Below are 19,658 nucleotides of genomic sequence, written 5' to 3' on the forward strand. Positions count from 1 at the left end.
GTTGCTTAAGGCCTTGAGATATGCACCTTTCGGTTTTTAGCTCTTGTCTTGGGAGATTGAATCTCCGTTCCTTTTCATTCAATTGATATTCTAATTCCTCAATGGACTCATCCTTTTCTTTGAGAGAGTCCATCAAGAAATCAAACTTGACAAGAGCTTCACCACGAAGGGTGCATCTAACATTGTAAAGTTCCTTAAGCACAATTAATTCATCTTGATTTTCATTTTCATCATCAAGAACACTAGATAGGGAAGGTGGAGGTTCCATTACCTTGGTTTCTCTTGCCATTAGACAAGAGCCAACGATTGTAGAGGGAAGAGAGTCATCGGAGTCATCGTCTTGAGTTGTTCTTGCCATGAAGGAAGAGCCAACACCATTCTCCGTGGAGTAATCCTTGGAGTAGTCATATGTGAAGAGTGACCCGGGCTTAGAGAAAGCCAAACCGGCCACTCCGGCCTCCTTCTCCTCATCTTCCTCTTCTTCATCGGACAAGTACTCGGCTCCAACAAAAGCCCTTCCCTTGTTCTTCTTGTATCGATCATTGATTGGGTTTGGCTTCAACCTTGGCTTGACCCCTTTGATGAACTTTGGCTTGTCTACCCTTTTCTCACAAGGGCACTCATTTGCAAAGTGGCTATCTTCATCACAGTTGTAGCAAGTTCTCTTCTTCTTCTTGTCATTGAAGAGCGTTGGAAGCTTTCCCTTGTACTTCTTGGCAAAGAAGGCAAAGTCGGTACCAATGTCACTAGTTGAGGTCATCTCTTCCTCTTCTTCAAATTCATATTCTTCTTCTCCTCCATGATCGGCCCTAGCTTTGAGAGCAAGATTGCGTGGCGCTTCATGGTTGTGTGAAGCTTCATCAACACGGTTCATTGCCATGAGCCTCTTTCCCGCTTTGGCCATGTTTTCATTGGCGGCCACATAGGAGACTAGATCATCGGAGTTGAGGTCGGCACTCTTGGTCATGATTTGTAAGTTGAGTGCAAGATTGGTGTCTTCTTGTTTGACGGCAATCATAGCAATGACCTTGGACTTTATAAATGCTTCATTCATCTCGAAGCCGTCATTGTACTTCTCAACACCGAGTCCCTTGACCCTTACTCTAAGGGCACCAAGTCTTGCATAAGCATCGGCCACGGACTCTCCTTCTCGAATCATGAATTGATGAGCCTCTTGCTTTGCGGTCTCATAAAGAGCGGATTGAATCAAATCGGTTCCCTCTTGGAGTACTACGATTCGATCCCACAACTCTTTAGCGGACTCTATGTCATTGACTTGATCAAGGAGCTTGCGGTTGATGCCACTCCTAATCTTGTCACGGGCGGAGGCGTTGAGTTGACGGTTGTAGAATTCGGTGGAGGTCAACCGAATGGGATCTTGTGGCTCCCGGTATCCATGAACAATGATCTCCCACAACTCCACGCTGCAGCTGCGAATATGAGATTCCATAGAAGATTTCCAAAAAGGAAAGTGAGTTCCATCAAAATGGGGAACATTCCCACTATGGTTTATATGAGGCATGGGTGAAGTGTTTTTGGGATAGTCATGGTTAGCTTCATGGTAGGTTTCCTTAGAGGCCGAGGCCCCACTAGAAATTCCACCGGCAGTTAGGTTCTTAAGCATGTCAGTCATTTCTGTCATTTGGTTTTGTAGCTCATCCTCCTTTTTCTTCTTCTCGGCATCATATGCCAAGAATCTGGATTTCATCTCTTTAACCGAAAGGTTAGAGTCGTCATCTAGACCCTCGAAGAGTTTATCCATCTCACTCTTAAGGCGGTGAAGCCCTTAATAAGAGTCCGAGGCTCTGATACCAATTGAAAGTATAGAGATGGTAAACCTAGAGGGGGGGGTGAATAGGTTTCTACAGATTTTAATTCTTTCTTTGCAATATTAGGCTTTGCGGAATATAAAGATGAGCCTAATGCAAACTAGGTGAAGCAACCTATATGAGGATACAACTAACTCGAGCACGAAGGCTCTCACGGGCGATTAAATCACAAGTAAGGAGTTCGGTTAGAGATAACCGATAGCACGCGGAGACGAGGATGTATTCCCGTGTTCCCTTGCTTTGCAACAAGGTACGTCACGTTTGGAGGAGTGGAGGTCCCACGAAGGATTCCCCGCGCCACGAAGGCTCACCCTATTCTCCGGAGCCTATCCCACGAAGGAATAGCTCACTCACTTGTGGTAGACTTTGAGGTAGCCTCCAAACCTTCACAATCTTGCCGGAGCAAATCCACAGCCCGGATGCTTCCGGACTCCTCTTGCCCACCTAGGGTTTCCAAGGAACCCTAGGAAGCAAGCTTCTCAATGAATACAAGGGGGAATGAGATTTGGCTTGGTAGAACGGTAGATCGGGTCCTCCTCTAATGATTCCCCAGAGGGATTTGAGTTTGGGTGGAGGAGGAGGGAGATCTGAGGCTTTTGGTGTTTCTAGCAATGGAGTAAGAGAGAGAGAGCTCAAGAACAGCTTGTAGTATGTGTTATCACCAGATTTTGGCCAAATCAAGAGATGGGCCGTAGATGAGATGGGCTTGAAAGATGTACGCGTGGAGGATCTTTGAAGCGGCCTGACACGAAGGAGTTGGGCTAAATTGCTCGTGTATCTGTATTATAGTAGATCGTATCTTAATTTAGAAGGTAGAGTTTTACCCGTGCACGGTTAGGTGCACGCCTGAATTAGAAAGTCCCCTGGACTATAAATATGTATCTAGAGTTTATGAAATAAACAACAACCAACATTCAACACAAATCAATCTCGGCGCATCGCCAACTCCTTCGTCTCGAGGGTTTCTCCTGGTAAGCACCGTGCTGCCTAGATCGCATCTTGCGATCTAGGCAGCACAAGCTTATTACGTTGTTCATGCGTTGCTCGTCTTTGAAGCCTTTTTTATGGCGAGCAACGTAGTTATCTTAGATGTGTTAGGGTTAGCATTGTTCTTCGTATCATATGCTTTGTCGTAGTGCAACCCTTATACATCTAGCCGCCCTTACACCTATTTTAGGTGTAGGGGCGGCACCCGCTTGATCATCGTTTAGTAGATCCGATCCGTTACGGTTGCTCCTTGTTCTTCAAGGATTAGTTTAATATCCGCAATAGTTAGGCCTTACAAAGGGTTGGAGGATCCGGCGGCGTGTAGGGTGTAGTTTGCTAGCCCTAGACAGGATGTTCCGGGGATCAACCTCGTGTTGGTTTTTAGGCCCTGTCTAGGATCGGCTTACGATCACCGTACGCGAGCGCGAGGCCCAATCGTGAGTAGGATGATCCGATTATGCGGTGAAAACCCTAAATCGTCGTAGATCGCTTTAGCTTTATCTTGATCAAGCAGGACCACCATATATTCGTGCACCTCGTACGAATCATGGGTGGATCGGCTCTTTGAGCCGATTCACGGGACAACTTGAGAGCCGATCGAGGCTCGTATTTAACGTTTACGTGTATGCCATGCAGGAAACTAAGCGAGGCATCATCCAACACCTTCACGACCAGGTATAGGTCGGGTGGCACGCCCTTGCGACGGCATCGGACGTGTGACCGGAAGGCTTTGCGGGCCGTCGCTCCGAGGGACCGGGGCCGGCCGCGGCCCCGAGTTGTTCCCGGCTCTACGGTGTTGCCGGTCGCTGCCCGCCGGTGGGTTTCGACCGCAACACATTCACGTCACGCCCGGTGGGACAATCTTCGACATCCACCGCATCGCCATCTACATCCGAGATGGCGGAAGGCACTCCGGTCAAGTACGAGGATCCGGCCGACGAGCTCAAGAAGAAGCATGACGAGATCAAGGCGGTCCTCGAAGCCGACCTCATCGGCTCTTTCCACGGAACCCGCTCCCATGGCATCGGGTGGAAGGGGTTCTCACTGAAGGCGCGCTCGATGGAGTGGACCTGTCCTCCCCGTCGAGAAGAACGCACCGAGTCGGCTGCGTCGGGAGATCAACTTCATGGTGGCTCATTCGCTACACCGCCACTGCGAGAGCCCGGTGAACACTTTGGAGCGTGTCGCTCGCGCGTGATCCGAGGAAATAATGAGCCACCGGTACTCTCCGTCGGGACCAGCTGCGGGGACTTACCAAGGAGAGATGCCACTCCGGTCCCGTCCACCGCTGCCGTTCGCGTTGGCAGCACCGGAAGTGCCGAACTCATCGGCATACGTCGTCTACAAGATTGGTGGTGACCCTAGTGACTACCAATTCCTACATGAGGCGCCCAAGGAGATCCCGCACGGATACACGTGCGCATACGTGCCGGGCTGCAGCAACCGGGCACTCTCGAACCGAGGCTGCGACGGCGGGGACTTCGGAACGAGCGGGAGGAACGTCGGCAACGGATCTTGAGAAGCGAGACGTGGCTAGCTAAGTACGCCACTCCGACAAACCTCCGGAGCTCAGCTCCTGCAGTTGGCTCGGAGCTGGAAAAGCAAGCATGGCTGGCTAAGTATGCCACCCGGCGAATCTTCGGGGTTCGACACCTTCAGCCATCACCGCGGATCAGATTTGTACAATTCGAAAGACCAATTCGGCATGATGCCGAAAAGGAGGGCAATCGGCTATACCAAGCCGTACCCCAACGAGTACGAATTGATCCCGCTACCACCCAAATATCGGCTCCCCGACTTCACAAAGTTTAGTGGATCGAGATGGTTCCAGCTCCATCGAGCATGTGAGCCGATATTTGGCACAGCTGGGCACGATCTCGGCATCGGACGAGCTGCGTGTGAGGTTCTTCGCACGGTCCCTCACGGGATCGGCTTTCGGGTGGTACACATCGCTGCCACCGAACTCAATCCGGACTTGGAAGCAGTTGGAAGAGCGAGTTCCATGAGCGGTATCACTCGGAGGCTTCCGAGGCTGGCATTGCCGATCTAGCACAAGTACGACGAAGCGCGGGGAAACGGTGTCGAGAATACATCCAGCGCTTCGGGACCGTGAGGAACCGATGCTATTCGGTTCACGTAAGTGAAAAAGAAGCGATCGAGTTGGCGGTGGTGGGTCTCTCATCATCGATCAAGGACGTGGCCTCCCAAGCGGACTACCCTTCATTGGCGCACATGGTACGAAGGCGTCGGCATATGAACGGCGCCACCCGGATGTTTACCGGGACAAATTCAAGCGTGCGGTGGTCCCGGTTGAGGCGAACGAGGATGAAGGTGCTGCGGGAGATCAAGAGGTAGCGAGTGGCTGAATGGGCTCGGGCGGCAAGCCCTGTGTCCTGTAAGTGGGTTAAGCCACAAGGTCCTCCAAAAGGGTTCGACTTCGACGTGACCAAAGCTGAGCAGATTTTCGACCTCTTACTCACGGAGAAGCGGCTAAAGGTACCCGAAGGCCACAAGATCCCCACGGTGCAAGAGCTGAACGGAAAGCCATGCCGCAAGTGGCATAACACGTTCACCCACGCCACCAACGACTGCGGGGTGTGGCGTCGGCAGATCCAAATGGCGATAGAAAAAGGGCGGCTAATTTTCAGCCGAGTACGCCATGAAGGTCGACACACACCCCTTCCCCGCCATTAATATGGTGGAGTATACTTACCATGGAGGGTGCCAGCCAGATTTCTCGTGCAATATCAACATGGTGGGACACTGGGCACCACTCCGGTAAGGACGGAGATGAGGGCAGCTGCTCTCATAGCAAAGACACGGAGGAAGCCGCTCCACGCGATCGGCTCCGCCACGACGGCAAGCGCTACATCACAGAGGGAGAAGTGAGGAACGTAAGATATCAGCGACCTCTCTCTGATCACCTCCTCAACAAGTATGTGGGTCAATACGACCAACGCCGGCGACACAACGACGATGATGAAAAAGATCGTCTGGCTAGAGACGACAAGAGACGTCGCCGGCATGATCGCGACGAGGAGCGATATGAGCGCCACGCCAAGGAAAAGTCGAGAGTGCAAGACGACGTGGATAGGCACTGGGACTGCCCCTTCTTCAGACACTGCTGGGATTCAGGAATGAGCCGATTGCCTACAATCGGCAATTGCCCGAGAATGTAAACGAAGAAGAAGGATGCAGCTAACGTGTCCGTGTTCAAACGTCTAGGGCCTCTCCCGCCTCGGAACAAGCATGCTGAGTCCGCTCGGGTGGAAGATCTCGAGGAACTAGAGGACGATGATGAAGAAGAAGACAAGTATCATCGGCCAAGGTGGTGCCCTGATGGGCTCAGCCGTTCCCAAAAGCGAAGGGTTCAGCGTCTACGTGGGTTGGAGGAAGGCTGAAAGGGTATACCTGCACACGTTGAGGAAGGCGCGTCCCGATCCGGCCGCCAAAATTCAGCGAACCCTCGGACGAAGAAGGTCGGCCACAAAGGAAAGAGTGGCGCCCCAGACAAAAGAAAGCCGATGATGAGACATCGGCTGGCACAAACATGGTCTTCATCCTTCCAACAGAGTTTAGCGCTCCAGGATTAGACGAAGCACCTGTGGCACAACTTGACTGCGGCCCGCGGCCGGTCATCTTCGAGAAGCCACGAGAAAGAAGTTACAGGCATCTGAAGGCCCTGTACTTGCGAGGATACATCAATGGGCAGCCTGTCAACAAGATGTTGGTGGACACCGGAGCAGCAGTTAACATTATGCCATACTCCATGCTACGTCGGTTGGGACGCTCCAGCTCGGATCTGATCAAGACCAATGTAACACTGAGCGATTTCAACGGCCAAGCATCTGACGCACAAGGTGTTACGAATGTGGATCCGACCGTAGGAAGACTGTCCCTACGACGTTCTTTATTGTCGACGACAAGAGCTCCTATGCTTGTCCTACTAGGGAGAGATTGGATCCACGCCAAGCTGTTGCATTCCATCCACGATGCACCAATGCCTAATACGATGGGATGGAGATGAAGTAGAAGTCGTCCACGCGAGATGATTCAGCCGAAATTTCGACGGCTGGCATGAACGTTTGGGAGACATCAGGCCAAGAGCCACTCTCAGGCATCAATTTGGACGACTGCGAGCACATCGACGTGACAAAGAACGGGGTTAGGCTGGTTTTATCCACCGGCCTGACCGTGTAACAAACGCAACATCGATGAACGAACGTGGCGATGCCGATCCAGGAGATCGGCCCCAAGGATCTATGAAGGAACGTTACAAAACCTTCATCGAGCAAGCAACATGGAGGCCGATTCCAGCAATCGGCCAAAATTGTCCTCACTATACATTCTGCACGGGTTCAACATTTGATCCAACGGGGAATACTCGAAGAGCCGATACCCTCAATTACTTGAAAAAATCGGCTCCGAGGAGGGGCACCTAGGTGGATAAAACACGAGGATAAGAAGTGGAAGTGTCTTTCAAATACCCGGCAGCCCAAGATATTCTTTGATGATGGGTATTGAAGTATGGGGGCCGATACATAAATCGGCCGTAAGAAATTCAAAAAAAATTTAAGCACAGCCGATGCGCAGACATCGACTTAAGGATAGAAAGCCGATGCATGGCCATCGACTCAAGAGGTATAACTGTTATAAGCAGAAGGTCAATGGAGCGGGAAGTGGGTCACGAAGGGAGACTCTAATGGAAGAACTCCTCAATGGAGTGGTTTGGTGGCTCAGATCCTCTCTTCAAGAACCTCCAAATTGAACGGGCAGATCAGGTTAAGGATGGGTTGCATCAAATCCGCCAAAGGAAAGGAGCCGATCTAACCAGCAAGGCGCAAGAAGTGGACTGAAAAAGCTCGGGGGGCAGCTCACCCTGAAGGTTCTCTGCTCTGGGGAGCCGATTTTGTTGAAATCGGGCTGGCTCGCATTGTGACTTGGGGGCTGATGGTGGCACATTTGATTGGCTCACTGCTGTTCTCGCCTTGATTGAGGCTCGGGGGGCAACTGACTGCGTAGATATTCTGTTCCTAAGAAGCCGATTGAGATTTCATCGGCTGGCCCTCCATCATAATCTTCTTCGAAGGGATTGGGCAGGCGTTAAGAATATTACTGAATATCTGAATATCCAGAGGTATCGGCTTCAGCGTCAAGTCGTTTCAGCAGTGGTTCTGGGGCTCTCTTAAAGGCGTTGGTCCTCCACATTGTCCACCAGAAATCAAGGGCATCAGTTGGAGAGATGAAGGACTGATGCGTTAGCATCGGCTTATTAGACATTGACCAAGTTCACGGTCACTCCTGGGTCGGAAAAGGTGAAGAACGGATTATGAGAGACCGATGCGTTGTCATCGGCTCATTGAGCATTGGCTAAGTGATGATCGGCGGAATCAGTATGAGGGGAAATCGGCTAAATTGGCCTAAAGGAAATCGGCAAAATCAAATTGGGGAATTTCTTCATTGATAAACAAGATTTCTTACATAGAAGAGCTGATTGCTCTCAAAAGGGAGTACTAAGGGGATACATTGCCCCGTCTACTACTACTGATCCTATGCTAAGGGTCCTATCTACGGGCCGTCACTGCCCTCGTCGTCACCCTCGTCGCCGCTGTCGGCGCTGCTCCCGGCGGGCTCGTCGTCGCTGCTGTAGCGGCCGCCGGCAGGACCTTCGTTGTCCTCATCCTCCTCGTCGTCGTCGTCGTCGCTGTCGAAATCACTGAGATTCCCCGGCCAGGGGCAGTGGCGCTTGGCCGGCGGCTCGTCGGAGGAGCTGTCGTCGTCGTCCTCCTCCTCCTCCTCCTCCTTCACCTCCTCGGAGGAGGTGAAGTCATCCCAGGAGAAGCGATCGTCATCGCTCTCCTCCTCCGATTCCCCGTCGGCAAGGAAGCGGAGGTCGCTCTCCCCGTCCGTCGAGGACTTGTCGTCCTCGGACCAGATGGAGAAGTCATGGCCGGGATCCTCCCCGGCCTCTATGGCGCGGCGGATGTTGGCCGCATGGACCTCTTGTGGGTCCCGTTCTGGCGTCGGCTCGTGGGAGGAAGAGGACTCGAGGGAAAGTCCCGATGAGGCGGAGGAAGAAGAAGACATGGTGCGCAGGAGGGCTTTTGGAGTGCTAATGCGGAGAGGATGAGGAGGAGAACTGTTCGGTGCGGTTAAATAAAAGAAGTGGGGTTTAATGTTCGAACAGTTTTCGAGGAGGTGGTGCCAAAAACTGTCAAATCGTGCAGAGAAGTTGGGAAGGCAAGTCGTCATGATGAAAAATACTGCGACGGTTCTGCTCTGCCACGACATGACCCCTCGGAGTAAAAACAGGGTGGTTTTGAAATTATCATTACCAAAACCAGGGGGGCATGTGTTATCACCAGATTTTGGCCAAATCAGGAGATGGGCCGTAGATGAGATGGGCTTGAAAGATGTACGCGTGGAGGATCTCTCGAAGCGGCCCGACACGAAGGAGTTGGGCTAAATTGCCCGTGTATCCGTATTATAGTAGATCGTATCTTAATTTAGAAGGTAGAGTTTTACCCGTGCACGGTTAGGTGCACGCTGAATTAGAAAGTCCCCTGGACTATAAATATGTATCTAGGGTTTATGAAATAAACAACAACCAACGTTCAACACAAATCAATCTCGGCGCATCGCCAACTCCTTTGTCTCGAGGGTTTCTCCTGGTAAGCACCGTGCTGCCTAGATCGCATCTTGCGATCTAGGCAGCACAAGCTTATTACGTTGTTCATGCGTTGCTCGTGCTGAAGCCTTTTTGATGGCGAGCAACGTAGTTATCTTAGATGTGTTTGGGTTAGCATTGTTCTTCGTATCATATGCTGTCGTAGTGCAACCCTTATACATCTAGCCGCCCTTACACCTATTTTAGGTGTAGGGGCGGCACCCCGCTTGATCATCGTTTAGTAGATCCGATCCGTTACGGTTGCTCCTTGTTCTTCAAGGATTAGTTTAATATCCGCAATAGTTAGGCCTTACAAAGGGTTGGAGGATCCAGCGGCGTGTAGGGTGTAGTTTGCTAGCCCTAGACAGGATGTTCCGGGGATCAACCTCGTGTTGGTTTTTAGGCCCTGTCTAGGATCGGCTTACGATCACCGTACGCGAGCGCGAGGCCCAATCGTGAGTAGGATGATCCGATTATGCGGTGAAAACCCTAAATCGTCGTAGATCGCTTTAGCTTTATCTTGATCAAGAAGGACCACCATATATTCGTGCACCTCGTACGAATCATGGGTGGATCGGCTCTCTGAGCCGATTCACGAGACAACCCGAGAGCCGATCGAGGCTCGTATTTAACGTTTACGTGTATGCCATGCAGAAACTAAGCGAGGCATCATCCAACACCTTCCTGACCAGATATAGGTCAGGTGGCACGCCCTTGCGACAGCATCGGACGTGTGACCAGAAGGCTTTGCGGGCCGTCGCTCTGAGGGACCGGGGCCAGCCGCAGCCCCGAGTTGTTCCCGGCTCTACGGTGTTGCCAGTCGCTGCCCGCCGGTGGGTTTCTGACCGCAACAGTATGTTGCCTAACTGTTCAGAGGTAGGAGAAGGCCTATTTATAGTGTTCTTCGAAATATGGCCGTTGGTCACTTGCCACATCAGCAGATTCGTCGAGGAACCCGGTCGACCGGATTTGGCGCCGGACAGGCCGGTCGACAGCCCGGCCAGACCGGGCCACAGACCGGGCGGCCGGTTTCCAACCGGAGCTGGGACCGGGTCTTGACCGGGCAGGCGTCTGAGGTTACTGGATGGCGCCCGGATGGCACAGGCGCAAAGGCCGGTTGCTGACCGGGCCGCTCGGTCTGGTGCCCGGTCCGACCGGGCCATGGACCGGAGCAGCCGGTCCAAATCGGGCTGGCGACCGGACGCCGACCGGAGGGCTTGCCCTTCTTTACTGGAACATGCCCGGATGGCACCGGTTCTGGGTCCGGTTGGTGACCGGGCTGTCCGGTGCTGTGGCCGGTCCGACCGGATCCGTGACCGGCCAGGCTCGAAAAACTTGCCGATTTTTCGTCGAATTGGGGGGTCTCCCGTTGCCTTTTTGTTCCATTGCTACACCATCATACCTCTTTGGCTAATACCTGAAAGTCATCTTGTAGACATGTATTAGTCCAAATACTCTAGCACGGTGTCATAGATACCAAAATAATGGATAAGGGTAAAATACCCTTACATAAACCTTGCTTGCAAAACATCGAAAGCTCTATCAATGTCCCTGCGAGCTGCTTCTTGATCTTTGGCAAATTCATCTTCTATTCTGTCTCGTGGATCCTTCACAGACTTAACAAAAGTTGCCAATCCAGATAGATGCCATCGGCTAGGTAATATCCCATTGTATATTCATTGTTCATGACCTTGTAGTTGCAAGTGGGTGTTTCCCTATTTGCTAATTTCGCAAACAAAGGGGGCATCCGATTCAGCAGCTTCGCGCGGTTCTCCAGCTCCTTGACAGAGAGAGAAGGAGGATGGTGGCCTCCACCTCGTCGTCCTGGGAGTAGCTCGTCAAGGTTGGAATCGTCCGAGCTCGACGAATCTGATAGATCGACATTGACAAACTCGTCTCCCGAGCTCATCCTCGATTCAACCGGGGCGGCGGCGGCACCCGGAGCTGGGCGAGGAACCGCAGTAGGGATGCGGGGCGACCTGCGATATCTCCGGGATGCTGGGCTCGGGCGAATCGGGCGGTGCGGCGGCGGCGGAGTGTGGTGGCGGCGCGGGGAGGGAGAGAGCGAGTCTGCGCCTCTGCGGTGAAATTTCAGCGCGCCCTAGATATGAATCCACCGTTCGGTTCGCTCAAGCGCCTACTACAAATACATACCGATTTGGGTTTTCGGTCTCGGCCCGGAAAAAAATTCGGTTTCGCCTCGTCTACGGTAACTGATCGGCGCCTTTTTTCCGCCCCAACCTGTAAGTTTAATTTTTGGTTTCGGCCCTTTTACGGGCTATGCTAGAGATGTTCTTACAACGTTTTATATTTCTGTACAGAGGGAGTATAATGATTTATTTCCGTACTATGTATATCTAGCAACATGTCGCTTTGAATTGGATTCGGCCACTGTCTCAATTCGATTTGAAATTAGTAGTAGAAAATCTGAAAGTTCCGACTTCAGACTGGCGGACGCAACACGCCCTGAACGTCTGAAAAGGAAGTGGAAGGAGGAAAGCAGAGCCACGGGAGAGGAACGAACCCTAGAATAAATCCCCCACCGATCCGCCGCGGGGGTTTATCAACTCTTAGTCCCAGTCCCCGAGGATTGCGGCCATCTGATACGATCTGCCTAGGTGAACCCAGACTCCACGCTATGTCTTGGGCCGGCCCGGATGAGTTCCTCCTCTCCACCTCCCTCGCCGGCTTCTTGGACAGTGAGATCCTTCCCTTGCAGTTTCTTCTTCGATTCTCTCCCCGTGTCCCTACTGCTGGTTCTAGGCTGTGTTGCGGGAGTACTTTTTAGCAAGATTTAGCCTTTGGGGGGTATTTTAGTTCCAGTTCGTCTAGTTGAAATCGATAAGATCTGATTGGAAGATGTGATGTCTATGGTCCGAGGCCATGGTCTGTGCCAGCATTTGATTTTGTTGTCTTGCTCGAAACGAAATTTAGGTGCTGCCTACTTGTTGAAGGTTCAAGCATCCAGCTAGTTGCGCATGTACCACCATACTTGAAAATACAAAGATCTTGATACACCCTAGTAGCAGTTAAATTACCTGTACCAGTTCTTCAATTAGTTTCAGGTGATATGAACCCGTCCAGTGGGCGGACCATATCAAATGAAACTAGTAGCAGCATGGTCAAATAGCTGATCGAAGCATAATCTACGAAGACCAATTTACCTTTTGACTGCTATATGATACAGAACAATAATGGGAACATTAATTTTGAATTCTGATGTGGAAAGTGCAAAGGATATTATTTCTAAGAGAGAAGCATTTGCTACAATTTCTTATGCATAATATTGCATTGTAAATTTGTAATGTTCTGTATGAATTTGATCAATTGCGTGGTTGCTACGCCGAGTACATCTTGCTATTTGTGTTTGCTATTCTGTTGCCAACTTATGCATATTCCTTCTTACAGAGAAACTCATAGTCCTATTACGAGACGGAAGGAAACTGCTTGGCACCCTGTGTTCATTTGATCAGTTTGGTATGCCACAATGAGATCCATGTTCCTAGTGATTCTGATCCTTAAAATGTCGGCCACCAAGATTGTTTTTACTTAAATTGTTACATCCACAGCAAATGTTGTTCTCCAAGGTGCTTGTGAACGAGTGATTGTTGGAGAACTATATTGTGATGTTCCTCTTGGTCTTTATGTCATCCGGGGAGAGAACGTTGTTTTAATCGGTGAATTGGTAATGATCACTTTTTGCACAATAGATGACCCTACATAGAGTTCATATATCTAATATTCATGTATTCGATATTGAATTGAGCAGGATAGTGAGAAGGATGAACTCCCTGCTCACATGACTTGTGTTCCGGAGCCGGAAATAAGAAAGGCAAGTTATACTCTATTGATAAAACTCTTGTCTGAAAGATATTCAAGATACAATATTCTCCTAGTATTGTTTTAGATTAAGTTTTTTTTTTGGGCCCCTTGCTGATTTTCGCAGGTACTCTGCTCTTTTTTCCCTCTAATGTTCTCACCTCAGTATTCCTTAGATCTTAACTAGTCTTGCTGATAATCTTTTATCTTAGAAATACTCAGTTTTTTTACAATAATCCTCCAGAAAAACTGTCATCTTAAAATGCTCTTCTAGTCCCAAAGAATCTTGTGTATCATCGTTGGAAAAAAAAAGAGTTGCATTGCATATAATTTTAGGTAGTTAATTAATAGTCTGAGGCAAATGAAAATACAAAATCTTTGATGTGTTAATTGGACTGTCTTTATCGCCTCTCTTTGCATTGCATGAGGCCATCAATCATATATGATTTTGCATCAATGGCGGCATAAACCATATGATAGGTTTTCTACCTGGTCAGCCTGCCAGTAGTTCAGGTTGGCATCATATAAGATCCTTGATAGGTAAACCTACCAGCTCTTAGAAAAAGGTCTAATCAATATTCTGAAATGTGCCTAACCTGTAACCTAGAGAAATTATACCATCCGTAATGGGCTTTAGATTCACCCTTCAACTTGTGCCTTTTATCTGGTCTGAGTAATTTTACGTAGTTGTTTGGTAAGACCATGGGTCCTTCTCAAGTACCCATGACTTCATTGTTTAGTACTACCTTTGTTTCGATGACTAAGGGGCACGCGTATTCCAATATGAACTCCGACCGAAAGAAATGAGCAACAAAATCTTGATTTAAGTGTACGTAATGAGTATTGTTGGATTCGTATTGAATTTTTTTTCTAATGATGCTAATTTTATACCAACAAAACTTTCTAATGATGCTAATTTTATACCGAAAATATTTTTATATTTAGATTAATTCTTGGTCAAAGAAAAAATACGGAAAAAGAGGGTGCCTTATTCATTGGAATAGGTATATGATCATCAGTACTAACCTAGAATGTCCGTTTTCCATAGTTCCAATTCCATTATCAACCAAGTACATATTTTAGTTTCTTTATTTCTGCAAGTGTATTTGCTATTGTTCCTTATATTTTTTTGTATGCTTAAGCAGAACGGTGTCTGTTTCTGATAACCGTTTCCTATTTTTGCTAATATTATCTCTGCCTCCACTCAGGCTGAAAAGGCGGAAAGAGAAGCAAGAGACCTCAAGGGCTCAATGAGGAAACGTATGGAGTTCCTGGACTTTGATTAGAAGCATCCCATTGAAAGGTAGATCGAAGCTGTGATGTTTTTAACTGGCGGCTTCTGCTACATGGAAACATAAACCTTATTTGACCCTGTAGTTTTCGGCCTCGGATCCAAAGCTTTTACCTGTCAAATCCTCCTTAGTAACTTGATGGTGCTGTACAACTCCTGAGCCATGGGAAGTTGCTATTACAGTTCGTAGTTTGCAGTTGTAAAATGGTAAATTGTTTCACATCTATAACTTAGAGACTGATGCTTTCCATTTCCATGACTGTTCAATGTTAACGACCCATGTACATCTCAATTTACGAAGTGCATGTTCTCTACAAGGTTGTGAACAAATGAAACTGTGTTTGTGGTTCTAGACTGCTGCCTTCTTCAGTGCTGTCATGATGCTTGGGTTTGGACTTGATGGTCTCCGCTTGGCAAGTGTTCGGCCAAACTGTTGATATGCAGGATAGGAAATTGTGAACTCATTTTACCAAGCCACTTTTTAATTTTGGCAGTTTTTGTAACTTCTGTCAAAAAGTCGTTCAAAACTTTGAAAAAAATGAAAAAAACTGTAGTTGAAACTGTATCTAGTGAGTAAAATGAGAAATTTGTAGATCAATTAGTCGTTTTTTTAATTTTTGTAGTTCTTGTAACTTTTGGCCAAAACCTAATCTTACGGAAGGTTTCAAGAAAAAATCTGAAAACAATGACAACAGCTCAAAGTTCACCGGCAGAACGAAATGCTACAATTTTTCCTGCTTTTCTTAATATTTGGCTTTGAAAATGAAAACTGAAAATTGGGAATTGCTTGGCAAAATAAGTTCTGAAAAATTCAGTTTACTCTGTACATGTAGTTTGAATTAATATTTTTATCTTTTCCTAAAATTCTACATTATATGTACGAATTTTGGTTGAAAGTTTGGAAAATGTAAAATCTTTCAAAGGCTAGAGAGCAATACAGTCTCCTCAGCCACGTGGCACCTGACCAGTGGGACCGAGCTGTCTAACACGCTGTCAATTTGACCAAATTTCAGCATTTGGAATAACTTACCCCAAAAAATTGATGTTTATTACACAAACCGCGAAACGAAGTTGACAGTTGACGGAGCCAGAAAAGTAACACAAGGGGGGCCAATTGTGATGCCCTCTACTAATATTTTTTGCCTGAAGAAGTTCCGAGGAATTCCTGATTGCTAGAGCGGGGTATCGAGAAAATTCACACGATAAGAGGAACATATAGGACACAAAAAAAAAAAAACCGAAGAAGAAAGGAACCATGATGGTTGGAAGGGAAGAACACATACTCATACATACGTTGGTTTTACTATCTTTTCTCTTTAGACCCACACGAAATTAGGAACACATTGACACTAATTATGCGGTTTGCCTGAAAGAAAAGAAAGAAAAAAAGGCAAGACAGAGTTTTATGCATGCAGACGACGCGAGAAGATCAGCGCTACCGGCCACCGCTCTTCGGTGGCTACTACACCGGAGCTTCGCGCGTCCTGGCTGATACCGGACTACCGGGAGACGGAAGCGTTCCTGTCACGTCGCCGCCTGAGCCGAGAGCGCCCTCACCAGAACGGGCGGGCGTTGGGCACGAAGGGCGTGGCGAAGCAGGGCTCGATGCCGATCCACGTCGGGCGTGACGACGACGCGCCGTGCGGCCCCGGCGGTGGCTGGAGCGCGGCCATGTAGACCGATGCCAGCTTGCGGACGGCGCGGAGGAGCCAGCGCAGCCGGAGCCGGCGCAGGAGCCCGCGCCCGCGGACGCGGCCGCCCCCAGCCCCTGCTGCCGTGCCGCCGCCGCCCAGCCGGACGATGGGGAGCCTCCGGCGCCGGCCGAGGCCGCGCCACAGCAGCGCCCCCTTCTGGCGTCGGCGCGGCGTGACGTTGCATGGCGCGTCCCCCATCCTTGGGCGCGCGGCTGCTCTCACTTTCTTGTGCGCTCGGTGGCCACGGCTATGGCTTGTATCTTGCCTTTTGTTTGGGCGCGCGTCTTCCGTCGAGTATCGGTGTATCCGTGTATGGTGGACATATGTCCATACATGCTGACCCTCCTTTGCCTCTGGTCCTGGCATATATGGTGGCATATGGACTTGGTCGATCATGTGTAGTGTAGTACAAGGCTACAAGCACACCATGCATCAGGGCTCCATGAGTGAACCGTTTACGACGGAGTCAACTTTAGGTTTAGGAAGAACCGGCCAAAACCCCAGGTACTGCTACAGATAGAGTTTGCGTCATGCAAAGCCTTTCCCACCGGAAGTAGAGTCACTGATGACGACGCCTACGTCCTCGATCTATCTATCTATCTATCTATCGCTAGCGGCATTGCGTGCCTCACCCTGCGGTTGCAGCCTTTCTCGACGGGAGTAGTGACTGACTATCATCCATCCACCTTTGGGTTTGGACGCTTTCCCTGCTCATCACGTCGACGGGGCGGCCATTTATGGCGCATTCCTACGTGCGTGCGTGGTTCACCGAGGAGACGCGCAGGGCAGGGGATGCCAAGCCCGAACCGAGCCGGCACGGCGGCACGCGTTGCGCTTGTGGCTACGCGTGTGAGTTCTTTTCGCGTGAAAGCCTAGTGCTACTGCGAGCTCTGCACTCGGGCAAACGTTTCTGTTTCTGTTTCTGAAGGTTCATACGGAGTACATGCTGCGAACTCTTATATATGCAACAGTTATTCTTTTCATGTTTAAAGTTTTGTCAAATTCGAAAATATGCAACAGTTATTCAAAACTATACATATTTCAAAAAATAATTTATTTTTCGCGCAAATAAAAGGTCTTTAGTCCATGTGCGTGCGGCTTGCCGCTCCCACCGCTGATTCTTTAGTTCCGGTTGGTCTCATCAACCAGGACCAAGGACTAAAGGTCCTAATCGAACCGAAACTAAAGGTGGCCGCGTGTCCTAGCCGTTGGAACCCCAGGACTATTGCTAACTGGAACTATTGCTAACAATAGTCCTGATTCAAAAGATGGCTGGGACTAATGCTTTTTGCAGCCGTGAACAGAAGACCCGTTTTCTACTAGTGTTAGGACACGTTTGGTAGTTTGCAGAGAGTCGAGCAAAGCTAGGTGCGGATGAAGGCGACTCGATTGGTTGTCCAGCACGAGGACTTGGGTCACGCCCACACGCTGTTTAAAGCAGCCAAAGGGTAGGCCTGAAGGCCGATTCCACCGTTTCTATCGGGACAGGCTGGATCAAGCGGAAAAGGAGGCCCCCACTATACTCATGTAGCGAGAACATTTAGGTAGCACATACATCTTATTTGTTCTCGCTACATGTTGAATGTTCGATTATCTCATTCACTCATGTTTGCTATCACACATATGAGGTCATATCTGCTTCTATACGCTCTCTGATAGTTATGCACACTTTCTATTTTAGGGTGGGTGATCCAAAGTAGTGGTAGGTATAAACCTAAATTTTATGTGCGCGTAACTTGTTTCGCTTACTCCATCACTAAAGATGTGTGTCCATTGCCACATGTAGCAAGTTTGTAAGACTGCTGAAAAGGCATATTTGAGGCAACATTTCCTTTTTTGAAATTGCCAATGATTGTACTAGTTTCACATGCAATAAAACTCAAGAGATGGGTTCTAGTACCTAGTATTTTGTCCAAAAAGTTCTAGATTTGAGTAGGGTACATGGTACTAAGAGATCACATTTTGAGTTCATAGTGAACAGGGATCTTCTTATTTTTTGCCAGTGTTTGCATTGCTAACCGTGCATCATTTTACGTTTGTAAGCAATGGCGGCTACTCAACAACTGTTGAGCTCGAAAAGGGGAAGGAAAAATGGAAGAGCAGTCAGTGTTGGGCATGGTCTGAGGCAGTGACCCGAACCCACTTCCGCAAGGTGTTGATACCACCTAGGATGGGAATTCCCCAACACATTTCGTTCTTATTTGGTGGCAGTCCCTCACACGATCACCCTAAAAACCTCCACTGGATGCACATGGGACATCAACATCACGAATGTCAATGGAAGAGCATGTCAGGGGTGGCCTGCCTTCGCCATAGCTCATGACCTCAATATGTGTTTCCTCCTCACCTTCAAGAAGCTCTCACCTGAGGTCTACAAGATGGTGATCTTCGACTACAATGGTGTTGAGGTGGCGAAGAGGTGCCCTGATCACCCTGAAGCAATGGAGAGGATCATCTTCCACGACTTAGCTTGTATGTTGCATGTCATATTGGTTTTATGTAGTACTGTTGGTAACGTAGTATGTGTAACTTGTCCTCAACATGTCTGTTAACGTGTCCTGAACTGCTATCCTAGTCCTAGTATACAACGGCGGATCTACCTTTAGGTAGCAGGGTGCACAGGACCCCGGTAGAAAACAAAATCCTTTGTTAAACAATATTTTTTCACCACTAATGCACCCCCTAAATTTCTTTTTTATGTGTTAAGGCATCTCCTATGCACCGGGATTTTAAATGCCATGTCTCCGCCACTACTGCTAGTATAATCATAAGGTGTCATGAACTACGTCTAGTATTGTCGGTTCCTGCAGTTGGTCTTTTGTTCTTGTTTCTCGTTGGTAACCTCACCTATGTGAGCAGGAGCTAGGAGGTAACCTTAACCTGACGGTTGCAGCAAACCAAACTAGGCGCAACTTGTCTAAGGCACTGAGTATGAGTATGCAACCAATCAAACTAGATGTAACAAGTCTCGGCAGCATGCAAAAAAATTGCTTCATAGGCTACCAAACGGGCTGCACAACATGACCTAGTGCCTTTTTTTACTCATCACTCCTCAATTGGGCCGCGAATTGGATGCAAGCTACCAAACGCGTCCTTAGAGCATCTCAAGTCGTGTCTCTTAAAGTGTCCCTCAAAAGGTTTTGGGGCCGCCGAAAATTAGCCGCGGGCGCCAAAGCGATTTTTTCATCCGACGCGGTCCAATACGGTGTCTGGTGTCCGACGTCCTGAGCTCATTCCCGTTACATAGGGAATGTTGCGGGGGCGCCGGACGCAAGCGAAAACGAATCGCGAGAGCCAGCCGTGTCATCCACCAACTACGCGACATGCCATGTCATTCACCGCCTACCTCTATCCAAGGAATTTTTTGGCGC

The 19,658-nt window shown here is 49.0% G+C and overlaps 1 protein-coding gene across 1 annotated transcript; it reads left to right on the top strand.

The window, feature by feature from the left end:
- Positions 1-11,938: 11,938 nt before the first annotated feature.
- Positions 11,939-14,910, top strand: LOC124688387 (sm-like protein LSM1B). The gene is made up of 5 exons (XM_047222074.1): positions 11,939-12,182; positions 12,892-12,960; positions 13,053-13,168; positions 13,253-13,315; positions 14,511-14,910. The coding sequence occupies exons 1-5, from the start codon at positions 12,122-12,124 to the stop codon at positions 14,586-14,588; spliced, it is 387 nt and encodes a 128-aa protein (XP_047078030.1). The 5' UTR covers positions 11,939-12,121; the 3' UTR covers positions 14,589-14,910.
- Positions 14,911-19,658: the final 4,748 nt, after the last annotated feature.

This window comes from Lolium rigidum, chromosome 2 (genome assembly GCF_022539505.1).
Source record: "Lolium rigidum isolate FL_2022 chromosome 2, APGP_CSIRO_Lrig_0.1, whole genome shotgun sequence".
Lineage (NCBI taxonomy): Eukaryota > Viridiplantae > Streptophyta > Magnoliopsida > Poales > Poaceae > Lolium > Lolium rigidum.